The sequence below is a fragment of the Trichosurus vulpecula genome, chromosome 3 (assembly GCF_011100635.1).
Source record: "Trichosurus vulpecula isolate mTriVul1 chromosome 3, mTriVul1.pri, whole genome shotgun sequence".
In the NCBI taxonomy this organism is placed as follows: Eukaryota; Metazoa; Chordata; class Mammalia; order Diprotodontia; family Phalangeridae; genus Trichosurus; species Trichosurus vulpecula.
This window is the reverse complement of record NC_050575.1, coordinates 186,668,618-186,678,784: the sequence shown is the minus strand read 5'-3', so window position 1 is coordinate 186,678,784 and position 10,167 is coordinate 186,668,618. Positions and strand designations below refer to the sequence as shown.

The window sequence follows — 10,167 nt, the reverse complement described above, 5'->3', positions numbered from 1 at the left end:
GAGTATGAAGTGTTTTCAGCTGGGGCTGATCAGTCCAGTATGAGCTTGGAAGGCTGTTTCATAGGTTGGACACAAATAGTCCATTAGAAAATTTGGGAAGGAGATGTCTCTGGATTTGTGCAGCTCACATTTCCTTTGTGCTACTATGATTCTACTTGGCTCAATGTGGGCCCTTCGTGGGCAGTCCTGGGCTGGTGTCTCCCATGTCTCACAATTAGTACTAAAATAAGTGCAGCATGGATCCCAATCCTAACATTGTCATCTGGAGCAAGCCTTTCCCCTCTCTGGGTCTCAGTTTCCTCATCTGTAAAATAAGTGTGTTGGATTAGATGATCCCTAAAATCCCTCCCTGCTTATGATTGTTTTATTATTATCCCATGGTCATTTATTACTAATACTATCTCTCAGTTTTTTGGTACTTTTTAAAGGGTAAAGTACTTTTATATGATGTCTTCAAAGATGGCTCTGAAAGATAATCACCTTTCTCCTAACTCTATCCTAGCCCTGATTAAAACTTCTAACTAGATCTATAATTTCACATTCTTGAAGGCTGAAAAGGGAAGAGGACTGTCTTCATTGTTAGATATAAAACCAAAGACATACACTGATGGTAGTTTTTATTTTAAGCATTGCATTTCTCTATATACTATTGTCTTGAGACAAAATTAAAAATTAAAAATTGATATAGATATATAATATCAAAAGCACAGCACGTTAGAGAGTACAAGTCTTGGAAGAAAAAACAAGAAGCAACATCTTTTGAAGGCTTCAGAGATAGAAATATTCCAAGAAAACTATATATCTATGGAGATTTTTGGCAACTAATGAGGGAACAGGATGCAACAACTTTGGAGCAAGGCCCTATTATTCAACAACAAAATAGTCCTGAATTATGACCTGAGAAATTACTCGATGTATTATGTGACAATGTGAATTGATCTAACTGAATTAACAATGGCATTTTTGATACAGGATAAGTCAACCTCACCTCTCCTATTCTCCCCATCCCAAACAGGATCTCTTATAAGCTATGATTATGCAAAGTTTACCACCAAATGAACACCAGAAAAGTCTGTCACTCTTGCATGATAACAAGATATCAAAGTCAGAAAAGATCATTTAGCTCAATCGAAACTTCGAGAATTCCCTCTACCACATATCTGACAGATAGACATCCAGCCTTTGTTTGAAGTCCTTAAGTGAGAAGAACCCCACTGTTTCCCACAAGACTCATTTGGCTTTTGGATAGCTCTAATTGTTAGGAATTTTTCCTTACATCAAGTCAAAAATTGCCTTTTTATAGCTATCTAGCCTTGTTCTCTGGGTCCAAGTCTAAAAACCTTCATGCAAGATATTATTTTAAATATTTGGAGTCAGTTATATTGTTATTGTTCAGTTGGAGTTTTCTTGGCAAAGATACTGTCATGGTTTTCCATGTCCTTCTCCAGTTCATTTCACAGATGATAAACAGGGTTAAGTGACTTGCCCAGTGTCATACAGCTAGTAAATGTCTGAGGTCAGATTTGAACTCATAAAGATGAGTCTTCCTGATTCCAAGCCCAGTGCTCTATCCACTGTAACACCTAGCTTCCCTGATGTCCCATTCATTTTTTTTCCATTCAAGGATAAACATCACCAACCCCTTCAACAAATTCTCACATGGCATGATCTTGAGGCCCTTCACCATCTTTCATACCTTGCTGTAGATGTATTGAGGCTTCTCAATTCCTTTTACCAAAGTGATGCCTAGAACTGACCAAAATTCTCTAGATATGGTCTGACCAGAGAGGATACAGTGGTGCTCTCTGAACAAATGGGAGGCAAAACTAATACAGAAAGACATTTCATTGGGAAAAAGGCACAATTAATCAAAATTTCATTGGTTTAATTGACCACAAAGTTTAAGAAAATATATCGTCCCCAAAATAATAATATTCCTGTGTAGAATTACTGCAATTTAAGAGCTGCCTATGCTGATGCTTCCATCTCTCCCCAAAAATTCAAGCCTGTGGCATGCAGTTTACAAATCTAAATAATAATAATGATTACTCACATTGATATCATGCTTCATGGTTTATAGAACTTTCCTCACAATCCGCACAAGGTAGATGGGGTTGTTTTCTTTTTTTTTTGCAGATAAGAAAAGTGAAGCTCATAAAGCTGAAGAAACATTTTCACCCTTAAATAGCAAGTAAGTGTCGAGGCTGGGATTTGAACCCAGGTCTTCCTGACTCCATGTCCAACACCATTTCCACATAGACTACAAAGGCATTTTTTTTGGATTTATCTTTAATGAGTTATAAAACAATCAATGACCCCCTACCAATTATTTGTGGATATGGATTCAGATCATCTACAACTGTTGATTTCACTTAAAATTGGGAAGAAGGGACATTAGAGAGAATCCAATGAGGAAACCACTCTCATGTGATTTCTCTTTCCGACGTTCTCCAGTGATTTCCTTTATTTTTCTCCTGACTGCTGTTTCCTTCCTTTTCAGTCTAGGACTGGGAAGCTGAAGATGTCTTGAACTAATGCAGCACAAATTTTGGGATAATTATTTCTTAGGGGGCTGTCAGCATTAAACAGACTGTATTTGTCTTCATTTTGCTTTTCCCTATGACTTAATAATAATAGCTCACATCTATATAGTACTTTAAGGTTCCTCCACGAAGCTGTTAAATTGATCTTTCTAAAACCCAAGTTTGACTGTGTCATCCCCCTATTTAATCAACTCTAGTCATTTCCTAGTCCTCTAGGATAAAATGTAGAATCCTCTATTTGGCTTTTCAGGCTCTTTGTAACCTGTCCCCTTCTACTCACACCATATCCCCTCTTCAATTTTGCCCCCACCCCCAGTCTCTGCAGTCCAGTGACACTGGCCTCCTGCCTAATCTTTGTACAAGACACTTTACCCTCCGAGTAGAAGCATTTCCAAGGCTGTTCCCTCATGCTTGAATCTGTCTCTCTGTGTCTCTGTCTCTCTCTACATCTCTGTCTGTCTCTGTCTTTTCTCAACCCCCCACCCCAGTTTCTGTTAAGTCTCAGCTAAAGTTTCATCTTCTGCTAGAAGCCTTTACTAATTGCCCATAAAACCAGTGTCTTCCTTTTGTTGATTATCTCCAATTTATGCTGTGTATATCTGTATGACATATCTTATTTGGACATAGTTTGCATTAGATTGTAAGTTCTTTGAGAGTGGAGACTGTTCTTGCCTTTCTTTGCACCCCCAAGAGTTTAGTACAATACTTAGCATATAGTGGGCACTTAATAAATTCTAGTTAACTGTCTGACTGCAAATTATGCATATAATTTCATTATTATTCAATTTTGTTCTTTACATTTGCATTTTTTGACATTTTACAACTTTATTTAAATGAAGTTCAATTTAGTTTTCATCCATATTGACTGTCTGTAGGCTTTTGAAAGTGGTGACAGGTACATAAGTAACCAAGGTATACAGCTTGTTTAGTGAATCTTCATCTTCATTGCGTTTTCTGGACAAACACACTCGGATGCGGTATGGGACACTCCTTATTCCTTTGGCCCAAACAGTTTTGTTGGGTCTGGTGTCAATGTGTACATCTGGAGTTCCCATTTCTTTCATGGCAAATTTGCAGATTTCCTTTAGAGCCCAAGGAGCTCGCTTTGTGAAGCCTACTCCATGAATCCTCTTGTAAATGTTGATGGTACACTCCCTGGTCACCACCTCATTGATGGCAGAATGTCCTTTCCTTTTCTCTCCACCTTTCTTCGCAGGAGCCATCCTGCCGGGGACCAGGTTGGAAAGGCTACATTTGCATATTTTATAGTCGTTGTATGGATTATTTTCTTGCTTCTGCTTCTTTCAGTCTTCGTTAATACACAAATCTTTCCATGGCTCTCATAATAGCTATTTCTTAAGGTACAGTAATATCCTTTTATATTCTTTGTACCACAATTTGTTAAGCCATTTCCCAGTTGAGGAGAATCTACTTTCTCGCCCTGTTGTTTTCAATGATTTGGGTAGATTTGTAGAAATACATATTGCAGAAAAGCTTGAGAGCTTTCTTGTTCAGAGTTTTCAGCCTTTGGCCATCTTGCTCTGAGGGAAGAGAAAGAGACAATTCACTTCAGTAAGTATTTATTCTGTACTTTTAAAGGCTTCTGTCAGGAGCCCAATTCTTCCATCTCTGGGTTCTAGGTTTTGGCGGGGAACTGAGGTAGGAAACAATTAATGGGGAGAAAATCCCAAATCCAAATTAAGTGGGCATGTTTAAAGCAATGTAGACAGCCCAATCCATCCATGAGACCAGCCTCATGAAAAGATGGGGTGGGAACTTGATGTTTTGGGGGTGGAAACTAGAGGTTTCGAGGGTGGGAGGAAGAGGTAGAAGGGTGGTTGAACCCAGAAACCTCCTATTAAGTCTGATAAAATTTCTCTCTTCTCTTCTCTTCTATTCTCTTCTCTTCTCTCCTCTCCTCTCCTCTCCTCTCCTCTCTTCTCTTCTCCCCTTCTTTCTCCCCTTAACTATACCCAGGTGAACAGTAATTAAAACGTTGTTGTTTAGTCATGTCTGAAGTTATATAACCCAAAATGTACCATCTAGCTGCCTGTATGAACAAATAGCAAGTGTAGATAATAATTGTTCTTGAAAGTGAGAGGAGGGTAAAAGCATCTCAGAGCATAAGTATATCTGGCTCTGAGCTTTGATTAGGTTATAGGATAATGATTTGAACACACTGGGTGGAGGAAGGGTTGCCCTCTGCCCCAGGTTACAGGATAGAAAATACCTGATGTTGAAGCCTATTGGGTTGGATGATTCTTGTTGGGGATGCTACAACAGTGCCTCTTTTCATTAATAGGTTGGGCTGGATGCTTCTGGGATTTCTTCCCATTTTTTGTTTCCGTGGTTCCAGGTGTAGCATCATCTTAAGGAAATGTGAGACCTCACTCATAGACAATTTGTCATCTTAATGGCTCCCTAAATACTTTGGCTAATTATTGTCTTTTTCTTATTGGTAGAAGAGAGGAATATCCTTATCTTGCACACCTATACATTTAATTTCTCCGTTTCATAGAATCAGAGCTAAAAGGGACCTTAGACAGCACTGAGTACAGACCTTTTCTTTTAAGTGGTGCAGTGGTTAGAGGGCTGGGCTCAGAGTCAGGAATACCTAAGTTCAAATGCAGCCACAGACATTTACTAGCTGTGTGACTCTAGACAAGTCACTTAACCTCTGACTGCCTCAGTTTCTTCAACTGTAAAATGGGCATATTAATTGCACCTACCTCTCAGGGTTGTTGTGAAGCTCTTATATGATTTGGGTCCTCTACCTTTCTAAGAAGGCAAGTCCTTTTGGATCTTTGAGATACTGCTTTTCTTACACTTGCCAGTGTTGCTTTTTCTGGACTCTAAATCCCATCTATCTATGATGATCACTCATTCAAAGATTACCCCCCACCACCACCCTGACATCATAGTCTTACTATCAGGGAACTCACCACAGTTGTGCATCATTCAGGAATAGCTCAGTTCTCATTTCAGTGTATATTTATGAAGCCCTTATAACAGTGTCTGGCACAAAGTTGGCCCTCAAACAAATGCTTCCTTCTTTCCTTTCTTCCTTCTTTCCTTCCTTCCTTCCTTCCGAGATTCAGAGAAATTAAATGACTTTCTATGTTTCACCCAACTAGTAAATGTCTGAAGTGGTATTTGAACCCAAGTCGTTATGTCTCTGAGTTGAGTGATCTACCCATTACACCATATTGCCTCTACTTTTTCCTGTTTCTAAGAATTTGAACTTCTCAAGCTCTGTGCCCTGAGTAGCAGGAGGTTTTATCTAGTTTATGGATCTCTTAGAATACATCTATTTCTACCTTAATTAAAAAATGAGAAGAGGCAATAAAATGAGTTGTTACAGATTGGATGGGTAAAACAATTGGCTTGACAGTAATCTAGGAATTTAATTATAGCAAAATACACCACATGTAATGCACATACTCAGGCAATAAAGAGTCGAAGAGGTTCAATAAATCATTGTTCTTAAAAGCAAGAAAAGCTTTTGTAATTGTCCAGTTACTACTGATGAAGCTATAAAAAAGCCCTAAGCAGGGTTTGAGCCATGCACCACGGGCTTTAATGTGCTGAAATCTCTTAAAAATGGAAAACTGCTTGTGAAAGGGCTAAAATATATGTGGTTATTTTTCTCAAATATAAAACAAATATACACTGAAATGAGAACTGAGCTATTCCTGAATGATGCACAACTGTGTTGAGTGCCCTGATGGTAAGACTATGATTTCAGGGTGGTGGTGGGGGAATCTTTGAATAAGTGATCATCATAGATGGATGGGATTTAGAGTCCAGAAAAAGCAACACTGGCAAGTGTAAGAAAAGCAGTATCTGAAAGACCCAGAAGGACCTGCCTTCTTTAAAAGGTGGAGGACCCAAATCACAGCCTTCTCTAACCCAATTCATCCTAAGCAGACTCATCTGCTCTTTCTCTTGAATTGATGTCTGAATTGCATGTTTATCCTGGGAAAGTGTGTGGCTCTTATAGATGCACAAATATCCTATAAATGACTTGTTATTACCAAATGAGAACCTTTAATCTACAAATTGGATGACCAGGGTGGCCTCAACCTGCATAGAGAAAGATCAGATTATGAGAGGGAGGGAGGAAGGGAGAGAGAGAGACAGAGAGAGAGAGAGACACAGAGAGAGAGACAGAGACACAGAGAGACACAGACAGAGTCAGAGAGACAGAGGGAAACAGAGACAGAGAGAGAGACAGAGACAGAGAGGCATAGACAGACAGAGACTGAGACAGAGAGAAGAGAATTGGTCTTCTCTTTTTTCTTACCTTTTGCCATCATCTCCACCAGGAATGGCCATTCTGACTTTTCCCCTAGTTGGCTTCAAAAGGTGCTTGTGGAATTGGAATTGGAGAAATGGAAAGATGCTTATTAGTATTTATAACTTGGGATTGGACTGGAACTATATCAATGTGCCAACAGAAACTAAGTCACTAAGCCAAGAGACATAACTACAGTTCTATGGCATCTGAGAGAATTTCTCTCATTTTATCAGGTAACAGCAGGAAAACTACAGCCATGAGAGGAGGAGAAGGTTGGACTGTCTTCTCTTTTCCCCACTTTAGATGAATGGATGCCTAAAAACCAGTTTGGAGATGTTTTTAGGGTCTCTCCTAAGGCTTAACTTAAATTGTGCTATTCAAATTGTTATATCAACACTGCTGGTTCTGGCTCCAGAGAAATAGCTGCCGCCTGTATTTTCCTGCTCTGTGTGTCTACACACACACACACACACACACACAAGCACATACAGACATACAGATATGTGCATGCGTATTAATAAGTATATAAACATATATGAACAATGAAGAACAAATGTGTGTATGTGTATATATAGTCATATATACAAACATACATGTATATATGAAATGGATATATGTTTCCCTTATTCATAATATTAAATATGTTATATAGATTCATTCATTATATATGGTAATTCATTCATATATTTGTGATATATTATATATATGTATATGTACGTGTATATATATATATATATATATATAAAATATATGTATATATGTTGACTTATATGGTGAATAGATCCCAGCGTGAGTAGCTTGCAGAAAAAATGGCATTTTTAAGATCAGTTTCATTCCTCTAGAAGTAGAGAGGCAAGAATACATCCCCCGCTTTTTCCAGCTGAGTAGAAAATCACTGGATTCAGAAAAAAAAGACCTATATTCAAATCCTATCTCCCACTATTTCTAACTATTTGACTATAGACAAGTGATATGATTGATCTGAACCTTGTCGTGGAGTCATTTTTAGGCATGCCTGAGTCTTCATGAGTTGCCCCCACTTGGGATTTTTTTTTTTGGCAAAGATACTGGCATGGTTTGGCATTTCCTTCTCCAGCTGATTTGACAGATGTGAAAACTGAGCCAAACATGGTTAAATGACTTGCCCAGGGTCATGCAGTGTGGAGGTTGGATTTGAACTCAGGTCTTCCTGGCTCCAGGCCTTGCACTCTATCCCCTGTGCCACTGATCTGCCCTCTGAGCCTTTGTTTTCTTCAATTATAAAATTATAGCATTGGGACAGGTGACCTCCAAGTGTCTGCTGACTCCAAATCTAACATCCCATGAACTCATACCTCAGTTCATTAGCTCTTTGAGGTGAACTTGTGTGATGTAACTTTAGACAAATCACTTTCTTCTTTGGGCTGCATTGTTCTCAGCTATTAAATGTAAATGAAGGGATTGGCCTAGACTTTTTCCAGCTATGACATTTAATATGACATTCCATTTTATGGAGCCAAATAACATATAACTATATTCATATATAAATGAAGAGTAGATTCTTTGCCTGGAAACTAGAGGTGCATCAACTAAGTTATTTCTAAGGGGTCTTGGAGCTGAAATGAACTGTATGAGGCCTATTTATAATAGAGTCAATAAAAAAGAATTTCTTGAGGGTAGGGGCTGTCTACCTCATTTTTGTCTTTGTATCAATCATTGGCACCTAGCACACTGCCTTACGTATCATAGGGGTTTAAAGTATATTTATTCAATTCAATCAAATTCTAATGCCAGGAGGACATTGGAATCTGAGGGATTTTAGTGTTAAACAACATAGGTCAGGTATTTATGATACTAAATATTGGGAGCATCTGACAACAACCACCATTTTATCAGTGCTTGATTTCACTTACACTCAACAAGTGTTTATGAATCATCTCCCGTGGGTGAAGAACTGTATCGTGCATCAAAGGGTCAACACAGGTTATTGGAAAGAACATTGTCTTGGGAGCCAAGGGACCAATATTCTACTTCCAGTTATGAATTCACCTGGCAGACCATTTCCCCTCACTGTACTCCAGTTAACTCATGTAAAATGAGGATATGTGGAATAGGCTAGATATTCCATGCATGAAAATAATCCAGCATAGTAGTCTAATGTTAAGCCCAAGAACACAAAATCCTGGGAGAATAGCTCCTTATTCAATAAGGAATTCTGGTGAAATTGGAAAATCATTACCAAAAATTAAGTTTAGAGTAGCACATAACACCACAACCACAATAGCTATCCAAGGATCTGTGAACTTAGTGATTGGGTATTCCCTCCATGATGTAGATTGCAACTGTATATGTCTGCTCATCCTATGGACCTTATGTCTTCCTTCTATTAATTTGACATAGGCAATCCATCCAATGTTCCAGGGGTCTTTGTCACTTCCTCTTAGTCTGGTGATGATATAAGTGAAACATGATTATCTTGTTACATGGGCTATTTTCCTTTGTTATCATTTATTTAAATTCTCCCCCAATTACATGTAAAAAACCCCTATTTTTGACATTTGTTTTTAAAACTTTGAGATCCAAATTCCCTCTCTCCCTTCCCTCCCCTCTTCTTGAGAAGGCAAGCAATTTGATATAGATTACACATATGAAGTCATGCAAAACATTTCCATATTAGCCATGTTGCAAAACAAAATAGAAAAAAAGCAAAAAAAGTAAAAAAAATATATTTTGATTTGCATTCAGACTCTATCAGTTCTTTCTCTGGAGGTGGATAACACTTTTCATCACAAGTCCCTTGGATTTCTCTTGGATCATGGTATTGCTGAGAATAGCTAAATCATTCACAGGTGACCATCATATAATATTGCTATTACTGTGTACACTGTTCTCTTGGTTCTGTTCACTTCACTTTGCATCAGTTCATAGAAATCTTTCCAAGTTTTTTTTCTGAAAGCTTCCTGCTTGTCATTCCTTAAATGCCAGATTTTCATGTCACAATAGTGTTCCATCACAATTAATCTATACATGACTTGTTCAGTCAATTCCCAGTTGATGGGCATCCCCTCAATTTTCAATTTGCCACCACAAAAGAGCTACTTTTTTGTACATATAAGTCCTTTTTTATTTGTTCTTTTTGGGATACAGAACTAGTAGTGGTATTGCTGGGTTAAAGGGTATACACAGTTTTATAGCCTTTTGGACACAATTCCAAATTGGTCTTCAGAATGATTGGAACATTTCACAACTCCATGAACAGTACATTAGTGTCCCAGTTTTACTAAATTATCTCCAACGTTTGTAATTTTCCTTTTCTATCATATTTAGCCAATCTGATAGGTGGTACCT

The 10,167-nt window shown here is 38.2% G+C and overlaps 1 protein-coding gene across 1 annotated transcript; it reads right to left on the bottom strand.

Annotated features, from left to right (window-relative positions):
- Window positions 1-3,388: 3,388 nt before the first annotated feature.
- On the bottom strand, window positions 3,389-3,775 carry LOC118844495 (60S ribosomal protein L31-like). Its single transcript, XM_036752396.1, has one exon. It carries the CDS (start codon window positions 3,764-3,766, stop codon window positions 3,389-3,391), a length of 378 nt encoding a protein of 125 aa, XP_036608291.1. The 5' UTR covers window positions 3,767-3,775.
- Window positions 3,776-10,167: the final 6,392 nt, after the last annotated feature.